Source organism: Anguilla rostrata, chromosome 13 (genome assembly GCF_018555375.3).
Source record: "Anguilla rostrata isolate EN2019 chromosome 13, ASM1855537v3, whole genome shotgun sequence".
Taxonomy (NCBI): domain Eukaryota; kingdom Metazoa; phylum Chordata; class Actinopteri; order Anguilliformes; family Anguillidae; genus Anguilla; species Anguilla rostrata.
In genome coordinates, this window is record NC_057945.1 from 25,935,204 (window position 1) to 25,960,198 (window position 24,995).

The 24,995-nt window shown below is 40.5% G+C and overlaps 1 protein-coding gene across 2 annotated transcripts in view; it reads right to left on the minus strand.

The window, feature by feature from the left end:
• The window catches only part of si:ch211-236d3.4 (protein FAM107B), a 30,216-nt gene extending 9,780 nt beyond the window's left edge, over positions 1-20,436 (minus strand). The window contains exons 1-2 of one of the 2 annotated variants that reach the window (XM_064304816.1): positions 20,148-20,436; positions 3,230-3,290 (exon numbers count right to left, since the gene is read on the minus strand). In XM_064304816.1, coding sequence (XP_064160886.1) covers positions 3,230-3,290; positions 20,148-20,171 — 85 coding nt within the window. In that variant the 5' untranslated portion in view covers positions 20,172-20,436. Of the gene's footprint in view, positions 1-1,858; positions 2,030-3,229; positions 3,291-20,147 lie in introns of those variants that run through there. The other variant, XM_064304817.1, reaches the window with a different exon arrangement.
• Positions 20,437-24,995: the final 4,559 nt, after the last annotated feature.

Below are 24,995 nucleotides of genomic sequence, written 5' to 3' on the forward strand. Positions count from 1 at the left end.
CATACGGTGATGTGCTTTTCCCCAGGTCCCCCGCTCCACAACACCTTGCAGTTTGATTCTGTGCCCCTTTGATCAGGGCCATGAGTGACATCATTTCTGGGAGGCTAATGATTTCACTGCTGTCGCGTCTCATGACCCTGCGCTTTAAAGTTCTTGAGTGAAAGAGCTTGTTCTCTGCCCGGCTTGGGTACAAACAGAACACTGGCTGTCGCCATGGCAATGTCAGCTGCCACAGAGGATGCCCAGATCTCTGCCTCCCATGAGGCAGGGTGGGAGAATTCTTTTCCCACAATACATTGTGAATACCACCCTTCATCCCTAGCATGAAATTGTTCCTGAAGCTTCAGCAGGGCATTATCATCAAAAAGCGACCAGAAAAAAGCACAACTACAAAACTACAACTTGCAAATAAGAGGCTATTGTAAGGACAGTAACAAAGTTGAGCAAGCAAATAAATAAATAAATAATTCACATTTAAAAAAAGTTTTTTTAAAGAAAAAAAAGTTCTATGTTAAAAGTTAAATGTGTGTGGGAAATGTCCAGTTCATAATTTACTTTCAATTTCACACAAAAAAGTAGTTTAAAGCGATCTGGATTGCATGTAAAACTCACGTGGCAGTACTTCTACTAAATGTTTTGTACAGGCTTCAAGAATAAACTTCAAGAGCTGAAAGCATGTTTGCTTAAGCAGAGTCCAGCTCAGGCATTTGTGTTGCTGACATCACATCCTCTGATAGCTGTTTAAACAAACTGAACACGCAGTTTGTTGGTTTTATTGCAACAATTCACCATATCATAGACAGTGGAATTCAGTTCCTTTTTCTTCTGAAAACCAGAAATACATTGGAGATATTTCTATAAACAAATTGTATAAAACTAATTTAATTAAATTAATTTTATCGGTTATGAAAAGAGACATTCTGAACAGTAGCCACAGTAGAGAAATTTAATTCTGTTGATACACTAGAATTGCTTAAAAAGTAGTCTTTACTTCAGTTTACATTTATGGTTACTTATGGGTACTTTTTCAAAAAGACGCAGTTGCTTTCTCCTTACATGCACGCCTTCAGCTGAGATTTATGCCGTGTTTGAAGGTCAATGGCACCATTTGCTTTCTAAAAGAATGTATGAGAAAGATATAACTCCATAGACAGGTGCCATGCATCAGCTAAGAGATTTGATGCGGAAATAACATGATATGTAATTGTATGAGTAATGGAAAAGTATGATAATCCTCGTGGGGTTGAGCACACTTAAGGGTTTCTGTCGTGTGACTCAACTGAGCTCTGATGTCTCAGATGCTCAAATTTTGGCTCACGGAAACCCCTTAATGTTATATCTTTTGGATATGCCAGCTTGATGTCTGTTGGGTGATGCGAGACACACCCATGTGTCACTCTGACCCACCAGTCAATTGACCTCCTGGGCCCTGTGACTACTCACCAAACCACCTCTCATCCCCACCCCCTTTCCTGCACTGTAAAATAACAGACAGGCTTATAATGGCCACTGCATTATCCTTTGACATAGGATAGTAAGTTTAGATGCAGCATATGCAACCCAAAATGCAGATGATCATGCGTACACATACCACTATTCACAATAACACAACTTAGAACATTATCTCAGCAGAGGAACCCAGCAAACCTCAAGCTTTCTGTAAAATTTCACGGCTATCAGACAGCAATAAACAATAAAAAACAATGAACGGTGCCGTGTGTATACTGTGCAATTCCACAGTGCAGTTTATGACGCTGACCAAAATCTCTCAAAACTTGTGAATGCCACAGCTTTTATGAACCCCTCGCCTCCCCAGCTGTCCCACCTGCTCCCCCCCAGTGAAACAGGAGCCTCTTACCTGACTTGACCAGCATGTCTCTGTGTGTCCCCAGCTCCCTGGCCGGGTTGAAGCTGTGAGTGACTCTCTGTGACATGGCTCTGAGAATCCACAGGCCCCTGTGTCAGCTGTCTCCCTGGCACTTGGAGCCCTACATGACTTTTGGGACAGTGAGCTGCCTGGGTGCTCCACTCCTTTAAACATGCTTGCCTGCCCAAGCTAGAGTAAACAGTCACATGACCAGGGCAGTCCAGAGACCCGCCTCCCTGCCTCCCTCCCTCCCTCCACTCTGGGCAGGCTCTCTGATCCACTGGGGTCCGCTGGCTGGATTAACAGCAAGCTTAAGCTCCCTCGGCTAATGCTCATATTAACCATAAGTCATCTGAACATTTTCATTGTTAGCAATATGCTGCGTACAGAACGCATCCGAGAAGAGACTGAGCTTTTAGTGTTCTTGTGGAACCATGGGAAATCTCCTCTGGTATTCCTTGTGTTTGTGCTTTTAGATGTACATCAGATCTTGCTACTGTCTGTGTTTTAGATGCCACCTTTTCAGTAAAGGATTTTCTTCTTTAAATGGGCACCGATAACGATCGATAACACAATCTCTGAACATGTCCATCGTGCCTTCTATAGAGGAAAACATCATTGCTGCATAGATGTTTGGAGCGCAATCTGATTTATGCTTCTGTGCACTCCACATGATGTGCACAATGTTCACAAAATGTCCCACACTGATGGATACCATTGCACTTCTGGAAGCCACAGATGAAGCGTGGGCAAATTTTCTGTTTGTTATTGGGAGATATTATTGGGAGGTCATTGCTCATCATGCACAAGCCTGACATCCAGAAATTCATCTTCCAAATCTGACTACAGTACATTACGAATAGACTGCAGTGGCACTGTATTGCTTGTCTAAGTCATGCCAAGCCTTTGACTGAAGTAATGTTGACTCTTCTTTAGTGTGACACACAGTCGCCAAACCTGCCTGAACCTTTCAACTGAAATCATTGCCCAGTTCTATGAGGTATCAAAGTTTTTAAGTTCATGATTTTTTCTTGTGTACAAAGTGGTGTTAGTGTTTATGCTGGTATTTTTAGTGTTACAGATCTCTTCTGACGAAATGTTCATTCTATAGTGCTCTGGGTCAACTCAAATATAGTTTTAAAAAAGGTCAGGGCACTGCATCCTGACACCTTACAATATGTGAGGTTATTTTAACAAAAGTATCGCCTGTGGGGACATGGTGTGTGGGGACAGAAGGTCAGGTGTGCCTGTGAGCAGCACTGGAAAGAATGATAATGCTGTACTGGACTCTGGAGAGGCTCTTGATTTCACTGGTCCTACTCTGCATTGTTCGTTGAGGCTGAAAGACGAGAGCAGACTTACCCGAGCCATTCAGGTGATTTCCTTTTTCCTCACTTGACTGCTCAAGGCTGTATGCTTTCTGCTGCAACACAAAGACAGAAGAAAGCATCACATATTGACAAAATGGTTCTTTTGCGCCAACGCGACCGACTGCTGATTGATTTTGAGCAGCCTGGAACTGACAGAGTTAAATGTTAACCGTACTGGCTATGGAAAAAGAATGCTGAACAGCCTGCACGGAAACGTAGTCACCCAACCATCCCCCTCCACCCCTCCATCTTTTCCTCCTCCTTCACAGATGCTGTGCTCCACTGCCTGTTTCCCCATACTGCATCCACACAGTGCAAGTGCTTACCAGGGGGAATTCAAAGAGGTCTTTTGGACGTCTTCATGAGTGTGTGAAAGGATATTGTGTTGCTGTCCTCGGTTGCTAGGAGAGGCCTGCTCAGGCTTGGTGCTGTGACAAGGCCCATACTGTCTGTGCTGCCCCCCCCTTTCCTATCCCCAACATTACTTTGCGGGGGCTCGGGGGAGGGGGGGGGGGCAGGAGGGGTATTGCTTTGAATCGATTGGAGGTCTGTGAGGAGAATGTGATGAAGTTCATAGACTGGTGAGTGTGGAGAGGGGCGGCATTCAGTGAATGAGTCTTTTTCTGTGGATTAGCTTAAGGTCACTTTGTCCACTGAGATGAGACATGCTGTTCCCAGCTCAAAAATAAAGATTCGTATGTACTGATGTGTGCTGCACATAAGTGACTATAAACCAGGTATAATGCATGACCTCAGCGGAGAAAGTACACTGAAAAATGGCTGACACGATGTCCTTTAAACTATTTTTTTGAATGGTATTCTTTGCCATGGTACCCTGAGGATAGAGCTTGTTTATTTGTTTTACTGAGCTGAGTAAAATAGTAATTACTGAAATGTGGTGTAAAGTGTCACCCTGAATTTAAATGAGATTTATTTTTCTCAGTATTATGCAGTATTATGATCAACAGAGGCTGGCTAAGAGGGTATAAGCACAAAAGCCTGCATTACTAACAATGAAGTCAAGATTTAAATGAGCTTAACTGGAATAAAAGGCCACCTTACATTTAGAGCTGCTTTAGACTCACACATCAATGCTTGTGCCTTGGAAATAAACTGAGAACAGTCAACCTTTGAACTGATTATCTGCATGAATGCATTAGAAATAGGCTAGATTTCCATTGTACTTATAGTCCTTAATTTCTGTTCTGTGTACACAGTTTTTATTATTATTTATTTATTTATTGAGTCCTCATGTTTCAATGCGCAGTACAATTTCAAGGTTCGTAGTGGAATACATACAGAATTTATTCTTTTTTTATGGAGTTGTTGCTCTGGAACATTTACAGTAAATTCATCCAGGAGGGCAATGCAGGCCACGTCCAAAAACAATCTACTAGCACTGGACCCGAGAGGCCAACTTTATGACCTACAGCAACACACAATATTGTTTTTCAAGGTGAAGCGCATGCCGTTGGCTCTCCCAAGTGTCTTGTTACTAGCAGTGGTCACCTGACCTCTTCAATCTGGACACCGCCGATCTCCCTCATGTTTTATTAACCCACTGGGAAAGTATTTCTGTGCATCCAACACTGTGCTGGCGATATTACACCCCTAATAAGTTGTGGACAAAAAGGTTTTTTATAGATTTTGACCTCAGCCAGGCACTCCAGTTTCAAATGCTTCTCAGGTTTCCCAGACGACACAGACAATTAGTAGAGGCTGCAGAAAGGGGGGAGAGCCTGTGCTAATTACCCACAAGCCCAAACAAAGTGATCACTGCTCAGCCGTTTGTGTTTATTCGTAGAGCTGATAAACACAGAGGATGACATACAGTGAGCATCATACTGTTAGGGACATATTTTTCTTGACTTGGCAGGCTCCTCTCATCTGTGAAACATGGTGGCGAGGGTGTTATCATTTGGCATTTTTGGCTTCCACAGGTACTGACTCACTTGTCTTCATTAATTAAATAACTGCTGGTAGCAGCAGAATGAATTCTGAAGTGTATAGAGGCATCTTATTTGCTCAAGTTCAAGCAAATGCCTCCAAACTCCAAATTGGATGGTGCTTTGTCCAACAGCAAGACAATGATCCCAAACATACTAACAAACATACAAACAATCTGAATCCAGTTGAACATGTGTTTCATACGCTGAAGTGATAATTTAAGGCAACTAGCCCCCGAAACAAGCAGGAGCTGAAGATTACAGGCTACATTACAGGCTTGACAGAGCATCACCAGAGAAGATATTCTGCACTTGGTGATGTCTGTTTGTCACAGACTTAAACCAGTCATTGCATGTAAAGGATATGTGACTAAACATAGTGCTGAACATGACTTTCATTTGCATAATATTGATATGTTTATGATTATGGTGCCCTGAAATGGGCTACGTATAAAAAGTGCCATCATTTCTATATGGTAAAAAAGTACCCTCAAATTGAAGTTGAGAATATGCACTTTAACTGCATGTGAATTGTTTGATTACAAATCTAAAATTGTGGATTACAGTGCTAAATCAGGGGAAAAAAATGTCCCAAACATTATGGAACTCACTGTAGGTACATGCTAACCATTTATATCTTCAGCAGTGTGGGATTTTGGAGATTGTTTAAAATCATCCTGCTGTAGTAATGCATTTGATGAGAGGCATGAATTCATTCATCACTTTGAGAAAGGTTATATCCTGGAACGTGCACAGATAGGCACCAACATATGCTGCAGCATATGCCTCCTGTCCTGAGACAGCAAAATTGCCCTTTTGGCTGCAGTGGTTTTTTTAAGCACTGGTGCCCTTTACACTTGCAGTTGTTTCCCTCCCATTAAAACACCTGGCATACGGAGCCTGCATGACTTCTGCTTGTAATCCTTCCATTTCGGAGGCTGAATATTGGGTGAAGTACAGTATATAAAACTCAGCTTTGACAGATTCCCTCCAGGAAGGTTAAAAATATCCAGAAACTCAGGATATGACATTTAACAGACATCTTTAAAAGTCGGCCATCACCCGCTAGGCGCTTGTAAAGTGTTCCCTTTCAGGCGATGGGATCTAAAAAGCAGAACCGTCACTTTTGTACAAGGATTCTCTGTTTCCTACTGTTGCATGGCAATAGGCCAAGGTACAGTACACTAGCTGCATACATCCCAGTATTGGTGTTGTACTTTGTCGGTTGTGAGTGAAGCAGCTTTTTTCATCTTTGCATTCTCATTAGTGCTTATTTATGAAATGAGAAATTCATGCTTTGAAAGGCTATGCCACAAGTACAATATAACCCAATATACAAATATATACTGTAACTCCTTTAAAGAAATGTACTTTTAAATGTAAAATTGAATAATAATAATAATAATAATAATAATATATATATATATATATATATATATATATATTCATTGTATCTTATCTGGTTAATTGGGACACTAAAGTCTATGTAACTGCAGAATAACTGAATAGCATGGTTATGAAAAGGAGGACAGGCATTTGGCAGTGCTTGCATTTGAATGAGTGTATGCTTATTGGCTCTCTCCCAAACAGCTGGAGGATATTGTAGTGTTTAATTGTGTTTTTAATTGGGTTTTGGCATCCCAAATTGGGAGAAAAGAATATTTGTATCAAAATATTTTTGTGATATTATTTTGCCTTTTAGCTTTCTAACAAGTAGTTAACCAGTCATGGAATTTATTTATTTATTTATTTGTAGTCAAACTCGCAAATATCTTTGTAAATAGTGGTTGCAATTTTTGGTAGGTAAGAGTGCAGGAGTGTCCACAGCAGTTTATTAGCACTTTATTTTTCCTCATAAAAATTTTAACTGCACATTTAGCCATAGCATTAATTTAACGAGTGTGTTCAAACGTGGTAATTATAACAAAGGATTAAGAAAATAAGGCCTCTTGATTAATTCCAAAGACATTACTGATGGATTTTACCTGTGAAAGACTGGGCCTTTTGGGTAACGCTGCCATCTAATGGACATGTTTGTGTTCTGTTAAAAATCACAGAATGCAGAATTTAATTAATTATGAACTGCAGTACTTGTTATTTTGCTTGAAACAACTATTCTAATTCAAATATATTAGATTTTTTTATTTTATTATTATTTTCTTTTTACATTTGCAGTCTTTTGTAACAAAGACAGTATACAATTGGAAATATTTTTCCCTTTATGATGCAGTTTCAGATTTACAACTGGCATACACTGTAACATGAATCAAACTTTTGAAGAAATAAATATTTTGGTAATCAGTCATATTTGGTTTTACTTTGACAAAATGGAAAATCAGACATGTGTTTATAATTCTGTATTTACCAGGCATTTTGTGATAAATTCTATGTTTAACCCATGGGAAACCAAAAGCATGTCTGGGACATATTTAGAATCAAATAAAGAAAAAGCTTACTAGTTTTAATGACCACTGCCACTCACTAGCCAGTAGTTGGAAAGGCTCAGTGGTTTCTAGCTTCCATCTCAGCTGCTCTTCGAGTGATTTAAAGTTCTCTGGGGTAGTCCTGGGAGAGGACATCTTTAATTTGCCCTGTTGTCTTGTGACATCATTGTAGTCCATAGATGATCTATGTCCTATTTTCACAGCATCCTCAGCATAGGGGTTAACTAAGCCTGATTGAGATTCATGCCAGTGCTGGACTCCCTTCAATAGTCTTGGCAACATGTCTTAACAAGCAGCATATGGTATAGCCAACTTCTCCATACACAGAAAATAGACAGGTCATACGCAGTTTATCTATAGGGTGATTTCACTGCTTGGAATTATTTTTATGACAACAAACTTTGCTTTGTTATTGGCTACAAGTTTAATTTAAAATGGCTGATGAAAATAAGTCTTAAATGTGGTGTGGTGTGACCATGCAGTCAGGCGTGTTTTCTTGTGCGTACTGAAGCATCTGTTCAGTGGGACCATATGGAGATAGGATTAAACACTGAGAGCTACAGTAAGCATTTCATCCAACAGCAAGACTGGGAAAAAATGGGGGGGGGGGGCGTTTTGAAGGGGATTACTTGTTAGTGTTATCCAACAGCAGTCAAGCCAAATATTTTTCATGCAAACTTTAAGAAAATAGCTCATTTTGTAAATAAATTACGCCTGGAACAGGTACGTGTGCGTTAATTAGAAACAGTAAGTGACAACTGACATGTTCTTGCTCCACGAGTGCGGAGGAATTTTAATGAGGACATATCTGAGCACGCAATCGGGCACCATCTGCTTCCACAAGCGTGCAGCTGGGCCCAGTCACGCTGCGAATGTAAGAGAAGGATGCCGGTCATGTGACAGTGTGCCGGCAGGTAGACTCCGGCTGGGTTTCAGGTGTTTTTTTTCCCTCTGACTCCAGCTCAGTTGTGCTTCTGCGTTGGCTGAGTGCTCCAACTGAACTAGTGCCTTCCCCAGGAGGGGTCAGACCTGGCCAGCCAGCCATGTGTTCATTTCATTCCGACAGCTCTGCGGGATTCTGCTCCTTTTCCGGAAAATCTTCCATCTAGGTTGAACACTTCATAAGCTGCATGCAAACACGTTAATTTGCCCAGTTGCTAGAACTAAGGTGTGCTGTTTAATGCACCCCAATCTGCCCTGTTATCATTGCATTTCTCTTTTTGGGAAGGTCTAAACATTATAATGACTGCTAATTCTCCAGCTAGGTTTCATTTCTTTGAATTCTTTCTTTTAATTTTTGTGGAAATATACTGTACCATTCATATTCCTCTTTTGTGAAGCTATACTGTACAATCAAAAATCGACGAAGACACACTGGAAATGGACTTTTAATTATCATTACACTGTTATTGCAAAATATGTTTAGCAGAAAAGATACGACTGCCTGATTTATTTAGAGATGTTTTTGCTACACGTGTTGGCTTATCTTGCTATTTTAGCCCAGCATACGGTGGTCAAACTGAAATTCCTGGAAATGTTACTTTCTACACTGGGATAAGGGATGTGCTGCTTATTCCAGATAACATTTATTCAGCATTGTCCTCTGCTTTATCATGCACTAAGGTTAATTCAAGGTAAAGGTACAATTTAAGGTAAAATTGCGGTGTATGGACTGCACATTCCTATCTTTATTAAAATTCATATAAATTGTTTCTGTGTGTTTGCAATGTCCCATAAGAGCAACACAATGGGGCTTGGTTTCAGGGTTGTTTTTTTTAAGTAACATTTCTCCTCTGGGCGGAGTGACTCATGAGTATGAAACTGCAGACTTCTGTCTGATCTGACACATAACTCTATTATTTTTTTCTCCCCTGATAAAATCATGCTGTTTACACCAAGTTTTCACCCTATCATTTGCATGTCACAACTGAAATTGAAATACCAGTCAATTTGTTCTCTTCAGTCGTACAGTTTTGGTGATCATGTGCCTGCTGTAGTCTCAGTTTTCTGTTCTTAGCTGAACCTGGGGATATGCTGTTGAGCACCAAAGATGTAGGATGGTTCTCCTTATCACTCCTGATAATGTGACCAAACTTTTGTCTTTATTTTGCAGTTTTATAAACATACATCCAGTGACAGGTTAAATTAAGCTCAAAACAGCTACGATATGGTGAACTTAATCTATTGAAAATGTCATCCTTGGACCAAAAGCAAAATCGGCTAGAGGAGGCCACTGCAAACCCTCAAAGTGTCTCGATCCACCTACACCGGGGAGGAGGCTAATTCGAATAACACACTCAATGCTGAGCTGTTACAGACTATGATGGATTCGCCAAAAACTGATATCTTCCGTAAAACTGACTCTCTTTCCACTGATCTCCGCTCTGAAATTTCATCTGTGAAGGAAATCGAGACCTTACAACACAATTCACCAAACACAAGGAAGATTGATATCGAACCTGGAATGAGCGACCACATAGACAAGCCAGAGGTTACAGTTAGCAGTTAGCATGCTAACAATCCTGGTTAAGCATTCTGCCAACAAATTTAAAGATTCTGAGAGCGCATTGCAGGAGGAACAACATATACCTAGCGAGGGTACTGGAGGGAGTGGAGGGCTCTCGTCCGACTGATTTCACAGCTCAGTTCCTCCAAGATTTACTCAGCCTGGATGAAAAACCACTGCTGAATGGAGCTCATGGCAGCCTGCACAGCAGACCCAAGGAAGGAAAGCCACCGTGACCTTTCCCCAGATAGATTAGGCCAGATCTGCGCCAATTCTGCAGTGCTGACTCTGGGACAAAATCGGTGCAGGTCCGGCCTGGAGTCGCAGACTATCTGGGTTTGTTATCGGAATACACTTCTTCCACATCTACAGCCAAATACTTTAAAGAAGGAGAAGCCTTCCTTCTCATTTACCAGGGCAGGAGTGTTTCCATCTTCCCTGATTACACTGCTATCATAGCCTGGATAATCGGTGCTACATTTTATTACCTGGGTTAGGCTACTATACTCATCCCCACACACTTCAGTCAGGACAAATAACATCCAATCAGAATACATCCCTCTACACTCATCCACATACCAAGGCAGCTTGTTGAGTCCCTTAATATTTCCTATATTTATTGCTTTAGTACCCCTCAGGACCGCACATCCCTCTAACTCCCTTATCAGAGATATAATCAGACATGGAAATAAACAAAAGCTTTCTCTATATGCTCTTGGCCTAATGTGGTATACTTAAGCCCTGCCTGTCTCTTTCCCAGATGCCCTCGCTACCCTTGATTCTTTTGGCCGCAGGCTTTGTCCCATCACTGAATGATGGAGCGTTTTTCATGTGGGCTACTCTTGGCATCAGAAGATTTAGCAATATATACATTGAATGCATTGATCATACCTTTTCAGCAATTATCAGCACAGTTTTCTCTTTCCAGACCCTGACATCACTTTTTTAAATTCTACAAATCCAGAGCTATATCCATAGCAGATATCCTCCATTTCCCACCCTCCATAATGATACTTTGTTAGATGTGTCTCACACCACGATAAAATTCAGCTAGCTTAACGTCCTTACACAACACAAAAGCACTGTGGTAGGCGGAGCTGGAAGTGGAAATTCCAGAAGAGTTATGTGAGTGCGCACTACAACGAGTAGGTACTTAATCTATGTATGCTAGACACATCTTTTTCAATGTAAAATTGTTCATTGTGTATACTGGACCAAACCAATGTAGTCTAAAATATACAGTCATAATCCCCAATTATGATAGATGTAGTCAATCTCCCCTTAAAGGGAAATTATGCTGCAAAACAATATCCTTATTTAAAAGATCAAGCTGTAACTGGTTAAGTCTCTCTTAGTGGCTGACCAAAGCAATTGCTACACAGAAAATAGCGTAGCGGGCCAGAGCGAGTTTAGTAGAGGTACACTGTATATACACCATACTGACGTGCACTTCTACCCATGCTCGCTTTTGAAGAACTACAATGGGTGAGTTATTTGAATTTGGAGATACCTCCCACACTACTCTCACCCTCATGTTGTTGTAGCTGGTAACATTAATTCCTCCCTTCACTTATGTTAAATTAAACATTTTCAATTTGCCACATGACAGTGAAGAGGAATTTCCTGCAGTAGATGTTAATTTAGATCTCAGTTAGCTACTTAAGGGCAGTAACTTCTCTTCCTGGATACGTCTACATAGATATATTGCAGTTATTCACAGAACCAAAAAATAAAAAAACGTTACTTTACTTTGTAAAAGACATTCAACAAACATGTAAATATAAACATAGCAAAGAAGAGTTCTTATTACTGATAGAAGTAAGCATACAAGTAGCCAGATCTAATACTTTAAATTGTTCAACAGACTATTTGAGGTAAAGTTCATTTTAATTGTTTTTATAGCCTCCTTTATAAATGTCTTGGTCCAATTCTACCTACAACTTGTGTGAAGTGGCTATTTAAGTAATTCATCTAATTAAATTCTTGAGACAAAAATTGATGTTTCAATAGATCCCTAAAATGAACCTTATTATTTTCCAGATACTTGTCATTGCTTGGAAAATTAAAATTCCCTGCATTGAATTTGTTCTGCATTTGGGAAGAAGGAAATGACTCTGACAAGTGCCTTGTAGAGTAATTATGTCTGTCTGAGCTGAAGGACAAAGTGTTATAGAATATTTCTGGGCTTTCTGTTACGGCAGTGTTTCTCAAAAAGCAAAGTAATGAATAATTTAATCTGTTTTTAACACTAAACTGAGACAGACTATTATGCATTTTACTATATTCGTCCTGAATCAGCAAGAAAGTGCAAATTGTGCCGTCTTATTTTGCGCTACCGGTAATGTATTACTCTTGCTTGTTGACCAAATAACAGAGAAGTTATCCACTTGTGATAATGCCAGAACATGTATTACCTGCCTTGTTAAATTTATTGACATGAATTTTGAACATCTTTTTATCACTGCAAGGCTTCTCCCTATTTTCCACTTCCCACTCAATTACACTGACTGTATAAGGGTCCCCCCTTTCCCCCACAATATAGTCTCTGGCTCCAGTTTGTAAAACATGGTGGCACGAAAACTGCAATTCCTCGGTCTCAAAACGCTTTTCACAAGCCCATGGAAACTCAGTGGGTAACATCACAGTCACTTTGTCAATATATTTTCCTACAGTCTATGGTAGTAGTCCCCATTTGTATTCAGTAGGAGTGGCAACCTGTGGCTGGTGTTGACTGAACACCCGCCCATAGACAGCAAGCACGTGCCCCGTTGTAGTACATACTAAAACGGGAAACTAGAGCATGCACAGTAATTTGGGGGCACCCACTACATGCAGAGAGATGGCTGAGAGCCTCGGGAGAACAACTAGAGGCACTCTTCTACAAATGAAAGAAAACCGAGGGTCCCATTTCCCTTTAATCTTTCTATTAACAGTTATTGGAGATACATCTTTAAAACACTTTCGGAGGAAAGTGGAACACATATTGAACCCAATGCTCTTATTGCAACATTTGGAGTCACCTCTCCCACGCTTGTCACATTAAAAATAGGTATCATCGCCTACTTGCCTGATTTTAATTAGATGAAATTCCTTTATGTCCTCCCCCCATGCTCTACAGATAAAAAAATATATTTTTAACTATATTAAGTTGGAAAAATAAGATGCAGAATTCAAATTCAAATATCTCCATTAAAATAAATAAATACATAAATAAATAAATAAATAAATAATAATAATTTTACAAACATACCTGAGTAAAACTTCCAGTTCAATTTTTTTTACCTATGTATACAGAGTAAAAAAATTCACTCATTTAAAAAGAGATTCCTTTATGACTGATGTATGCCTAATATATTGCTTTCAGACAAATGACTGACTGACCTTAATGACTTGTAATGTCCCGTCTCCCATGTTTCTGTTTTTTCTGTGTCATTTGTCTTGTCATTGACTTGACATTTTGGTGTTCTAATCAGATGCCCTTCCGCTCACTACTGTTGTAAAAAGCTGTTCTTTGAGCATTTGTGGCCTTTCTGTTAGCTTGAACGAGTCTGCCCATTCTCCTCGGACCTCTCTCATGAACAAGGTGTTTTTGCCCATAAAACTGTCGCTCACTGGATGTGCTTTTTTATTGCACCATTCTCTGCAAACTGTGAAGACTTTAGTGCATGAAAATCCCTGGAGGGTAGCTGTTCCTGAGATACTGGAACCACCACGTCTGGCACCAATAATAATACCACGGTCAAAGTTGCTTAGATCATATTTTGTTCACCCATTCTAATGTTTGGTCGAACAATAACAAAGCCTTTTCACCATGTCTGCATGCTTTATATAGTATATTGAGTTGCAGCCACATAGTCAGCTCCTCCAAACAGCAAACCATTTTTGCAAATGAGCAGGTATGCCTAACAAAGTGGACACTAAAACAGTTTTGTATCCGGTGTCCACGGTACCAGGGTTTAAGCAACATTTGCTTCAGCTATTAACTATGGATATATAAATCACGACAAGAGATATAAATCTCTATTTTTATTGCAAAACTGAAATCACATACCATACTAATGTGATTTGGCCATCTTTAGAATAATTAATCATGTAAGCTGCTGAGATATTCAGTCTGGTCAGAATATTCTAGAAGAGTCCAGTCCAGCCGGAATTCCTGCAGAAGGAATGACTGTGTGCACTACTCCTTGCAATTCAACAGTCCTTGTAATTGTAGTTGCCTTCAGTATCCGGCTGGGGCATCATTTGAATATAAAATTTTATGTTGGTATTTTAAGCATGTTTAGTAGAGTTAAGGGTATATGTCCAGTGAGGGTGTGTTGGGCAAGCTTTTTTTTTTTTGGCCAGAAGCAAATGTGACAAAACAGCGCTCTTATTAGACTGCGGATCTAAGCAAACAAGCCGAATATAGGGAAGTCTTTTCGGGGGGGCTTCCAGTCACTAATGGAGTGAAACCGTATCCTTCACCTACATGGCAACAATGAGCATCTCTTTGAGGAGAGACTGAATGGCGCTCTCATTCCCAGGCTCTTCGACGGCAGCTCTGATTACCGGGCCACCTGGGACTGCTGCCCCACAACGGGAGCTTGATCTGCCCGCACTTCCCAGAGACCTAGCTCCTCCGATTCTGATCGATACCTCAGATGTCCTATGTTGATTTTTCCCATATTCTTCCTGGAAATGGCTATAGATCTGTTCAGACAATTCCCACACATCTCCTGGTCTTTTGTCATTTGAACAACATGGTTCAACTCGAGCAACATCTCAGATGATACCTCAGTAGCTCTAATAAAATCACCGTATCCATTCTTTTCCCTTGTATGTCCCACCTAGAAAACAGAAAATTTCACTCTCTGAGTCAGACCAAAACTGACCTCAATTGTTAATTTTTTCTGTGGACTAACGTAATGCTTTCTCAGACTCTTCTCCCTGAGGGAGTGCGACATGTTTTATGGAGAGGAATACGTTATGATTGTGGTCATATTGATTGAGATGGATGTTGCTCTTATGGATCCAGTGTGCTGTAGAGCATATCAACACTATCCGGCATGCTATTTATTCCACATCTACTCTCCCTATGCACCTTAAGACTTGAAGGTGTTTGCTTTTGTTTGATGTCTCGGTTTTTTGTGTGCGTGTGTGTGTGTGTGTTTGTGTGTGTGTGTGCGTGCGTGAAAAGTCTTGAAAAGTCTTGGTAAATAAATGTTCTTTTTTTCTGCCTGGTAAGATTTGGCCCCTGTGTGTTGTATGCAGTCATGTGGGGAGGGACATGTCCTTACTCCAGTGATTTCAGCTACGAAAGAACAGGGAGGTGAGGTGTTGTGAGTCTGCTTGTCTGCAAGGGCAGTTTATTAGCCTTCTGAATGATCAGTGACTCAGTGATACATAAGCTTTGCTTATATTTTGCCTTACTGCCTCACTGGGTTAACATATTACAGGTAGTGTATGCAGCAGCACGTTCAGATGGTATGTTGTTTTAAGCCATGTAGCATTTTTACTAGCTTTTGCAATATAAGGGGGCTTTGTTTTACTGCTGTACATAACCATTTATTTTTCTTATTTTCCTGGAGGGATGTTGTTTGCTGCACTATGACCTAGCCTACCTTAGCGCTGTTCTGTTGGAAAAGATCAACATGGAGGAGAGCCAAGCTTTCCGAAGACACAACTCGGGGCACTTGGGGCATCCTCTGTCCCCAATGTCTGTTTACCGACCTGCTGATCACAAACAATAGTGCATAGCCACTGTTGTGCCCCAGGTGTCTGCATAACACAGCTGTTGAGTAAATTAGTACAAACGACTGCTTGCGTAATGTTTCACTTTCTTTTGAGCAGTGATGCACTGATCTGTGTCCATGACTTAACTATATCACAAATGTGTTAAAAAGAAAATGGGGCGTTTTAATTTCAGTCTTTGATATCGGATGGGCCTTTGTTGAAAATATTGACATTGTTATTGCCCTTCTGTCCTTGAATCCTTAAGTATTTTTCGTCTTGCAAAGGAATGCTTTTTTTGCTTTGAAAATCTGAAACCGCGTCAAACTCATGTGCTGGAGGGCTGAAGTGTCTGCTGGTTTTTGTGATTTATTTTCAATCAACAGCCAGGCAAGGTCTTGAGAACAAGCTTTGTGATGTTAAGCTAATAATACCTTAAAATATTCAAATTCCTGAACATTCTCCAAAATCAAAAAGCTGAATGAGATGTGGATCCATTACATTGCTCCACAAGGCACTCCACTGGCTATGGAGCCTGTGCAAATTTTCTCACACAACACAGTTATCATAAACTAATTAAATGTTTTAATATTAACAGTGATATATGCATATCAAAGAAATTTATATTTCAAGACATATGAAATATCCAACTATCAAATTTAATCTTGACTGTATCAGTAATGACAGAGTTGGGTGATGCATAATTGGTGTCGCCCAGTGAAGGACAACGTTAAGCAGCAGGGTAACCCCCACTTCAGTGCACAATAGCAACCCCATTCGCTCATTTGGGATGCCAATGAACTGCCTGCGCAAGGTCTAGTGTAGTTACATGCCTACCGTATATTGTCCAATACAGTATTCAAATACAAAGGGGAAGTGATGTCATATTATAGAGGTATTGACTTGCTCTGGCATGTGCGGTTAATTTTGCCACAAATCCATACCTTAACAGAGCTTTTAAATCTCTCAGTGACCCCGGTAAGTGACATAATTTTAAGGCAGGCCTTTGTCCAAAGTGGGCTAACATCTTGGCTCTCACCTCTCAGGCAGCTTTCTCACCTCTGTAGCAGCCTTCTTATCATTGTTCCAGTGTGACAAGGTGCACACTTACAGTCTAGCTGGCACCTTACTGACTCTATGAAGTTGGGTCTCATGCTGCCTCTGAGGTGTATTAAACACAACCATGAATCATAGGTTTTGTAGTGGCACAGCTGATTTGCCAGCCTGTACTATGATGTTGGAAAAGCCATCAACACGATCACTAACAACAGTTGGATCTGTTAATCATAAAGCTCAAAGCATAAAGCTGTTCAGTATAAATCACATTCGGCAAAAATGCCTTTCCTCCCTCACCTTACTGTGTCACTTCCTCCAGCTCCTCTAAGTGTCCTAGAAAGGATTCTTTTATTTCCTGCATAAGCAAGTGTTGACAGAACTTTTACCAAATGGACTTCAGTCAACACGGAGAACCGCATCTTACAATCACATTATTTCATATATTTCTTTGATATAAAGAAATACACCCCACAATATAGAGCCTCATCTTAAATCTCACAGAGATTTGGTTGAAGCAAGCATTTATTTAACATTTTAATAAGGGTCTAAAGAATACAAGGACATGAAAACTAATAATCTAAAAATGTAACATTTTTGAAAATTACTATCACCCATTTCATACACAAACGTGTATTTTACACATGAAAGGAATAAAGGTGGCTTTGCCCAGTGCTACATTGTGCAGTGGTAGGTCAACCTTTAGTCACTGTTTTGGGGAGTTAGTCTCTGGTGTGAACAGTGATCATAGGAGGAAAGCCAGCTCTTTATCGCCAGAAATTCAGCAGGTGGTCTGATGCTATTGGGTCTGAAAGAGGGGTCCAAAGTGTTTTCCAAACCCTTCAGAGTGAGGGCTCAGTGTTTAGCTGCCAGTGTGACGGGCCCTGAGGCAGGGACACAGGGCTTGCCACCAGGGTGATGTGAAGAGCCTAAGGCAGTGGCTCAAAATGTCTCCTCCTGTCATGCACAGAGCCAGGGCTGATTCAGTGAGGGATGTCTACATTCAGTGACAGCCCAGCACACACAGATGAAACAACCCGGTGGGAGAATCACATGGCAGGCCAGTTAGCAATAGACTGCAGGGTGATAAAGCATCCGGTGTTAACAAATGCCCCTCCCTCAAGAGGATTCCTTAGAAATGTGTTTTCCCCAGACACATCCATCAACACTTGTGGGTCCAGAGTTAAATTAATTTGCAGAAGTGATTATTTTTAACGGTTCATTGGATAATTTGTAGAGGATTTTCTCTGATTGCCTTAATCTCTCTCAATAGGTCTTTGGCACAGGAGACTTTAACTCATCTTGACACTCCATAAAGCAGTGGGGCAATCATGTCTAAACAGAAACACTTTGCCTCAAATAGAGTCCTTAACTTTCTTATAGAATAAGAAACCCAGTTGGAATATGTCCCTATTCCCTCTGTCCTCACTCTGACTGAGGCCAAATCAGAATGCCATGGTGTAATCTATCTGCCAGTGATCTTGTACAGTTTATCTATTGGCTCTAAGCTGAGCGCAATGGTTTAATGCCCTACAAATGCATGCTAACCCAGAAGAGTTGGGTGTGGGGGACATCTCTACCAGACAGATGAAATATCAGGTTAATCATATCTGTTATTTCTTCTGTGAACTGTGGGCTATTATGTAATCTGGAATTGATACAAAAAATGAGAGTAAGCATATTATTCAAAAAATAATTTATGATTTTTTTTTTCCAGAAGGGAGTGGAAGACCTCCTTTAGAATTCTTTTAACATAGATTTTTGTGAAGTTTTTTTAATCTTTATTTTATATTTGGCTTCAACAGAACAAAGAAGGCAGGAATTCCTGACATTTATCTAAGCAACCAATAAAAAAAAAATAGAAAGTTGAAAGCCAAATAGTTTTTTCTTCCCCATGGCTTCTCTTTCAGTGTGAAAGAGAGTGTTGTTTTGGGAGAATTGGTACCAGCACAGCAAGGTCCGGACGGACTATTCAGTCAATGCCAAATGGGCCCGGAAGCTGGCTGAGGAGTTGAAATTTCAGCCCTGATGTGTGGTGACATTTCCAACATGCTCCAGATCTCCAGTCCTCCTGTCCCTCCTTTCCAACTGTGTTCAATACTCTGGAAAACTGCACACATTCCTGTCTTTATTAAACCCTGACATAACATGTGACATTGAAATAACATAACTATGACATTACTGGGTCTGAAGGCTGGTTGGGCAGCTGTAAATGGAGTATTGTACAGATTGTCCACAGTATGTAGACTCTGAGTCGGGAATCAAGTCCAAGAACCTACTTCAAATACACTGACCTCCTGTTGTCTTGTTGAATTGCAGGTGATCAGGACACAAAAGCCATTCTTAATCCATATTAGCATGCTATATTAAGAATTTATGGCCATGATGTGTTTGGTGCTGGTTGCCACGGAGAAACACGAACCATGCATGCTCATATCATTTAGCTTGTAAAGTTTGACAGAATATGATCCCTCACATCGCTGTTATTCCCCATGGAGATGTGGAGAAAGCTCTTCCTCGTGCTCCTCTTAATCCCATGGAACTTTATCATACTCAGCTGTCAGCTGCACTCTTGTTGACCTATGACTCCTGGGGAACACCCCCCCAGCTCCACCCTCCACTGGCATGACCCATCCCATTGCTCAAATATTTGTGAACACACCCACTAACTGTTTCTGACAGGGTTTCCTAACTGAAACACTTACAGTTTGGTTTCTGGTTAATAAGAAACCTCTTAAGTATTGTATGATTCTTTTCTTTTGGCATACCTTCATGAAAACCATCTGTTATGAAAAAGATTGTTAAACATTGAAACTGCAGAACAACTGGGATTCTTATTCAGTTCAAACCAGCATGATAACTCTATACTACATAAAACTCTGAAAGCTTACGTGGCAGCTTAGTCAATGATTTCAGATATTACCACTTCCACAAAAACATGAATGTAAAATGAACTAATACAAAATAATGTTTTGATGTTTTCTTCAAACAACCAAGTGGATGGTGTTTCTGGTATTACTTTAACTGACTGCACTTTTACTGTAGCAAACATCAGAAAGTGGAACATTACTGTGTATTTCCTTAATAGATTCTCAGTTGAGTTTGTTCATCAGCAAGTTTGTCAGCTAGCAGTTTCAACAGAAACACTTGCAGGGTTGGTTCAGTAGAGTTTCTGTTTCTGCTAATGAAGTAAACCTGCATGCCATGACAGTGTGAAAAAAGAGTAAAATTCCATTTGAAATCTCTTACTTTCTTTCCCAAAGATGCTCCCATGTTTTCCAGCTTGTAGTACAGCCTCTCAGAAAGTTGTCAGCGTTGGCCGAGTCCACGGTTTGAGAGCTTCCGCTCTGTCCTGGTGTCTTTCCAGGGCACGCCGTGCAGGTGTGGCCGTCCACCCTGGCAGTTTTGAGGGTGGGTGGAGTGCTCAGCTCCTTATAGCCCCTGGCGCACTGATGGCAGGAGGCTACTCCAAGGGGCTAAGCCGGCCAGATCGCTTTAAGAAGCCGATCGGAAGAATCTTCCCGAACCGGACAATACTCCATAGTGTCAGGAGGGGAATCCTGGCCGCAGCGAGGTCCAGCAGCACAGTCAGAGAGATGGAGAGAAAGAAAGAGGGTGAGAGAAAGAGAGATCACCTACTTCAGTAACCCAGAACAGACCATTTTGCAGCCACCTGTTCATAGCTGGCTCCCCACTCTCAGAAGCTTAAAGACGGCAGGGAAGATTAAGTTAATTGCTGTTGACAGAGCAGGATGCCTGAGGGAGAACATGGTCAGCACGTCAGGCAGGCTGTGCCCGTCAGCCCTCAGTCTCCAGAAGGGATGGGCATTGCTATCGGCCAGCGGGCAGGGTGGGGCGTGGTCCCTCCATGATGTTGCCACCCAGGACTCCCTCTGCAGGGTGGACCGCATGGATGCATCACAGGCTCTCTGATACTTGGGCGTTCTGGTTGGGAGTCATTCCCGTCCCTGTCTGGGAATCTGGCTGCACGGAGCAGCTGCCTCAGCCTGGGCATGTGGCCCAGGCTGCTGACATCACAAACCGGCAGCATTGGATGTTCAGATAGCCCAGGCAGCTCACAAAGTGCTCTGAGATCTGGCTACTCTCATTCTCTTCTTTCCACCCTCTCCCTCTATTTGTTTGTCTCGCTCTCTCTTTCTCACCCACCCACACACATACACACACACACACACACACACACACACACAATGACATTATTCCCTCTTACACTCTCTTCAGACTGTCTTTATGAGGGAAGCATAAACCTATTATTATTTTTTTTTACATTTCTTTTTCATTAGTCAACAAAAGAAAAATAAGAAAACATACAAACATTCTTCAATGGCTCTAATTGAGTTTTTTTCTTTCTATTCATCCTATAAATAGCTTTAGTTTTCATACTCAATAGTTTTCATACTCACTTCTCTGACCCTCATCTATAATTTTGGCTTTTAGCTTATAAAGTAGACTCTACAAAGACTTCCAAAGGCTAATATTTTGTATGTGGTTTGACACAAAAGCTACTATATTAGTCTCTTATTGGCACAGGACTAAATGTGAGAAGACAAGCAAGTAGTGAGGCTAACTAGTGATCCAGGTAACTGCTCAATGGAAGGTGACTAGTTAGCTAGCGGGTGGCACGGTGGTGCAGTGGGTAGCACTGTTGCCTCTCAGCAAGAAGGTTGTTGGTTTGAATCTCGGCTTGGGGCCTTTCTGTGTGGAGTTAGCATGTTCTCCCCGTGTCCACGTGGGTTTCCTCCAGGTACATTTCCTCTCACAGTCCAAAGACATGCAGGTAGGCTAATTGGTGACTCTGATTGGTGACCATAGGTATGAGCGTGTGAGTGAATGGTGTGTGTGTGCCCTGCGATAGATTGGCGGCCTGTCCAGGGTGTATTCCTGCCTCTCGCCCAATGCATGCTGGGATAGGTTCCAGCACCCCCCCGCATCCTTGCTCAGGATAAGCGGTTGTAGATAATGGATGGATGGATATTTAGCTAGCTAAGTTAACCTAATCAACTTATTAGCATGGCATAACATAGAACTGTTTACTAAACAGTAGCATGTGTCCTTTGAGGCAATTTATCAATCTCTCTTTAAAATATTGCATTTGAGAAAATTCTACTGCTAGAAGTTGGCTGTTAAAATATAGCCTACCTAATTAAATTACCTAATGGTTCCTATCAGACCGCTCTCTTTGTATCATTCATTCTCTGTGCTCTAGTGTCCTTCACAATTTCTCCACACATAATCTTTCAAGACTGCCCTCTTCAATTCAAACTACAAATTTTATATCAGTTCAAGTCTGGAGACTGAGATGATCCTCGCAAGGAAATAATTCTGGAGTCAAATAATCATTTCTTTATTGATATTTGTCATATTAGTGTGCTTTGGATTGTTTTCTTGCTAAAATATCCTTTTGTGGCCAAGTCTGAGTGTCATAGCAGACAAAACCAGATTTCTGATGATAATGTCTTTGTAATTAATGAAAGTCATGATTTAGTTGACTTTAGCAAGAGCCCATAACAAGATAAATGTCTTCTGACAACAAGCTCATTTTGGTGATTTTGGTCTCTTCTGATCATAACTCTTGGTTCCAATCAAAGTTCTAATGCAATTTAGCAACCCACAGATGTTTATTTCTGTTGATTGCTCTCAATAGGGCCTTTTATGACAACCCTTCCAAAAAGTCTATTAGTATGATGGTGGTGTCTAATTTGTGTTCCCAAGATGCAAACAAGTTTTGTTGATTTCCAGCTGTGGTCTTTGGATTTTTCTTTGCCTCCCAAACCATCTGGCTCATTGTGCATGGAGGCAAGATGCACTTGCACCCATTACAGGGCAGGTGTACCACTGGGCCATTGGTGTTTAGCTTCTTAATTCCTGACCTCATGGAAAGTGCCATATTTAGTTGTTTATGTGTGTGTACCCATCTCCGGGCTTGTGAAGGTCGACTTTTGCATTTGTTTTTCCCAATGGTGATGGAGAACACAGTAATGTTCCCTAAAATAGAAAAGTAGCATTTTAATGAATACTTATTTTTGTTGGGTTTGATTTGAAAGAATTATAATTAGTGGTGTAAATAAAAATAATAATAATAATCATGACATATGTCTTCTGGTTAAAAATATGACTTGTTAAGCGAAGCAGTTGAACAAATCATCCTCTATAAATTACAGAGGTTATTCATAAAGCGTTGCTTATTATTTTAGCTCCCCTTGTGCACAGAAGCATCGCCTGCCTGCCACATATCTAGCTAATCTAATCTCTACTTAATATTTTATTAACTAACGAATAATGAAATTATCAGATTGAGCTGTCTGTCCTGTAATTCAATGTGAAGCATCTGTGCTATTGCAGCATATTACTCAATCACAGATCAACTCTGACGGTCAGTTCTGGTATTTCTGTACTTTGTAGACCTGCTCTGTTGAGGTTAAACAGTTTTGTGACCCGTGAGGCATGCTGATGTGTGCCAAATTGAATTCATAGCTTTCATATTTCTTATATTTCAGCATTAGAAAAAAAAAACATCCTCCTGTGATCATTAAAATGATTAACTTCAATGATAACTTCCATTTTTCATGTCAGAATCATATTACAGGAACAACCTGCTTGCTTAGCAAAACTCGGCTCACAACAACAACTGGGCTCACATTCTTGATCTGAGAACATTTCACAAACAATAAAATAATAAAAAAAAAATATTCAGGACATAAATCTTACTGTTAAATCTGAGTCCTATATTTATTGAGTCCTCATATAAATTTGTTCTTAACTCATTCATAAATGCTGCCGAACATGATGGCAGTAGGCATAACATTGAAGACAATGATAATACCAGCTACTGTGCAATAAATTACACAAAATTAAAAAAAAAAAAAAGTTCAGCCTTTACTCAGCTGGGTAAATTGATAAGTTATGTAAATAGTCTATGCATGCATGCAACAATTGCTTATTGTTTTTTTTTTAAAGCCAGATACCGTACGTTATAAACTTTAAGAACATCCTCATTGCTTGTCTTGTGAAATTGAACATGCCTGTAGAATTATGTAAATGTTCCTTCGTGTCAATCAGCACAATTCCCAGAGCACAAAATAACAAGGGAGGTCACAGTGCTCAGGGTTCAAGTGAGTCTCTACTGCCCTCTGCTGGGCTGTATGCTCAAGCCTTTACCATAAATTATAGACCTCCTGAATAATTTTCATCAACTGTCATCTTTCCTCCAATCCAATCAATATTTAAAATATCAGGGGAACAGACAGGTCATTTTGCGGTACAACGATGCCACGGAACACTATTGGGTAGATTTATTGGATCTGGTTTATATTTTACCACTATCGGCAGTCTTTGTGTGTGAAATTATTTACTTAATTATTTTCTATTAACAGCTGAAAAGCTGATATCTAAAGGTTTTGAACCTGTCATGTATATGGCCTAAATTATACAGGAACCATATTCACATAACTGTTCAATATATGTTTTGAAAATGAGCAGTTGTAATGACTGGAAGGGCAAGAATGCCCTCTTCCCTGGTAAAATGCTTTGAGGACCTACACTGCCTTTGCACAATGAGCTGAGGTGGTGGGATTTCTCACTCACATCTGGCCATAAGATCTAATTCTGGACTGCTCAAATCAAAATAACTTTGTCCACTCCACTTCTGGTGTGAATATCAAAAAATAAAAATAATAAATACATTTTAAAAAACCTGTGACAGCCTGCATTTGTATCGTATCATGGAGTAGTGGGAGTCACTGGACCTACCAAATATACTGTATATACCCCCGACCATCTCATTAAACAGTCAACTCAGCAGTGTGCGGCACATTTATTTGGCCAAAACAATTACATTAGTTGATTCCACTGAATCAGTAAAGTACAATATTTTCCACTTCTAAGAATTAAAATATAGGTCAGTCCTTCTTCTATTATTATTTTATACATGTATTTTATACATTTACTGGCCTGCACAGAGCCCTAACCTCAACCCCACCCAACACCTTTAGGATCAATTGGAAAGCCAACAGCGAGCCAAGCCTAATCACCAAATCAGTGCCCAACCTCACTAATGCATTTCTGGCTGAATAGAAGCAA